We start from the raw sequence: 2,069 nt of genomic DNA, 5'->3' as shown, positions 1-2,069 counted from the left end.
TCCTCCTCCTCCTCCTCCTCCTCCACCTCATTACCTGGTCAGCGTCAGAAGCATCTCGCCACGCCCCGATCCAGACTCATCCTCCGACTCTCCTCCCAGCCTCTTCCAGTCCTCCTCCTCCTCCTCCTCCTCCTCCTCTTCGTCGCTGCTTCCCGGATCCCGGCAACCGGTCACCGGCTCGACGCACTTCCCCTTGTAGCTTCGCTTCACAATGCCGACCATGGCGCGCGAGACGCGGTCGCCGCGGCGACAGATGCGGCGAGCGAGAGTCGGCAGCGGCGACGACGCACGAACCCGACCACAGAGGGCGTCTCTCTCTCTCTCTCTCTCTCTCTCTCNTCCACCGACCCCCCACCCAAGCCACGTCGAACGCCCCCACCCCTCCCCCTCCCCCTACCCCCCACCTCCTCCCTCCTCCCCCTCGCCCCCCACCCTCCCCTCCTCCCCCTGCCCCCCACCCTCCCTCCTTCGCGCACCCACCCACACCCTCACTCACCCATGAGGTCTTTGAAGGTGGTTTTATCCTGGGTCATGAGGTGGTCCACTACCCCGCGCCAGCAGTGCAGGCACGCCGCATCCGTCTGGAAGAACGCTGGCTCCAGCAGCAGTTCGAAGACCTCTCGTCGCCACGCGCGCCGCGTGTACTGGTATTCGCTGACGCTGGCCAGCAGACGCGAGCACGCGCGGTAGCTCGGAGCGTTGTGCGCGCTGCAACGTACGTATGTACACGCGCGCGTTAATGTATTACATACGTTAACGTATTACATATGTGCAGGAGTGTGCGTGTATGTGTGCGTATAGCAAATACTCGATGCACACGTGGTAGCCGGGTACGTTATGCGCGCTGTTACGTACGTACGTGTGTTAATGTATTACATAAGTGTGCATCATGTATTCACTATACGCACACATGTACGCACACTCCCCCATGGTAGCCGGGTACGTTATGCGCGCTGTTACGTACGTACGTGTGTTAATGTATTACATAAGTGTGCATCATGTATTCGCTATATGTACACATGTACGCACACTCCCCCATGGTAGCCGGGTACGTTGTGCGCGCTTCAATGTACGTACGCGCACGAGGGTTAATGTATTGCATACGTGTGCATTGTGTATTCGCTATACGCACACATAGACGCACACTCCTGCGCGGTAGCCGGGTACGTTGTGCACGCTGTTACATATAATAGGTTACGTAATGTTATATATGCATGCACGTTAATGTATAACGCGCACGCACTGCTGAGACAACCTACATGCATCCGTTAATGTATCACATACATGTACACATGCATGCACCTGACATATTCACTCCAGCATGGTAGCTGGGTGCTAGAGGAATGGAATCTAGGGGTTGTAATGTGTACAAGCAATATGTGTAGGTGTGTGCATGTATATGTATATATGTACACATATAAACATGAGTGTGTATATATGTACAGGTATTTAAATAAATAGTACATTTAAACATGTAATCTGTACATGTAGATTTATCTATGTGGGTATACATGTAAGCTGCTACTCACCTGTGATTCTTTAGATACGGCGTAACATGAGTCATCACAGACATCAACAATGGAGCAACCTTATCCTTGTCCTCGCTACCATATACGGCATCGAGCAGTGGCGCCATCACCTGGTGAAATGCAGAAACACACGAGGCATATTCGCATGCGGATATATAGACTCGTAATGTGCACAGTATTGTATGCAGTAGAATTACACCTATTGTTACTTCCATTTTACTTGTTCGTATAATTATTCTTACATGTATATTAGAAGCACAAGCGTAGGAGACAAAAAAGGGGTGCCGAGGCAACTTCTATCTAAGAAACAATGCCTGCCTACCTCTGCTAGTAGAAACAATGCCTGCCTACCTCTGCTAGTAGAAACAATGACAACCCACCTCTGCTAGTAGAAACTATGCCTGACAACCACTGCTAGTAGAAACAATGCCAGCCTACCTCTGCTAGTAGAAACAATGACAGCCTACATCTGCTAGTAGAAACAATGCCTGACAACCTCTGCTAGTAGAAACAATGACAGCCTACATCTGCTAGTAGAAA

General features: G+C 51.3%; 1 protein-coding gene across 1 annotated transcript in view; it reads right to left on the bottom strand.

The window, feature by feature from the left end:
• Positions 1 to 488: 488 nt before the first annotated feature.
• The window catches only part of LOC106817449 (protein dopey-1-like), a 4,473-nt gene continuing 2,892 nt past the window's right edge, over positions 489 to 2,069 (bottom strand). Inside the window, exons 4-5 of the mRNA XM_014822108.1 lie at positions 1,530 to 1,639; positions 489 to 708 (exon numbers count right to left, since the gene is read on the bottom strand). Of these exons, the coding sequence (XP_014677594.1) occupies positions 489 to 708; positions 1,530 to 1,639 (330 nt within the window). The remainder of the gene's footprint in view (positions 709 to 1,529; positions 1,640 to 2,069) is intronic.

This window comes from Priapulus caudatus, unplaced genomic scaffold (genome assembly GCF_000485595.1).
Source record: "Priapulus caudatus unplaced genomic scaffold, Priapulus_caudatus-5.0.1 Scaffold1729, whole genome shotgun sequence".
Classification (NCBI taxonomy): domain Eukaryota; kingdom Metazoa; phylum Priapulida; class Priapulimorpha; order Priapulimorphida; family Priapulidae; genus Priapulus; species Priapulus caudatus.
Note: the sequence above shows the minus strand (reverse complement) of the source record. Positions and strands in the feature narration are given on the sequence as shown.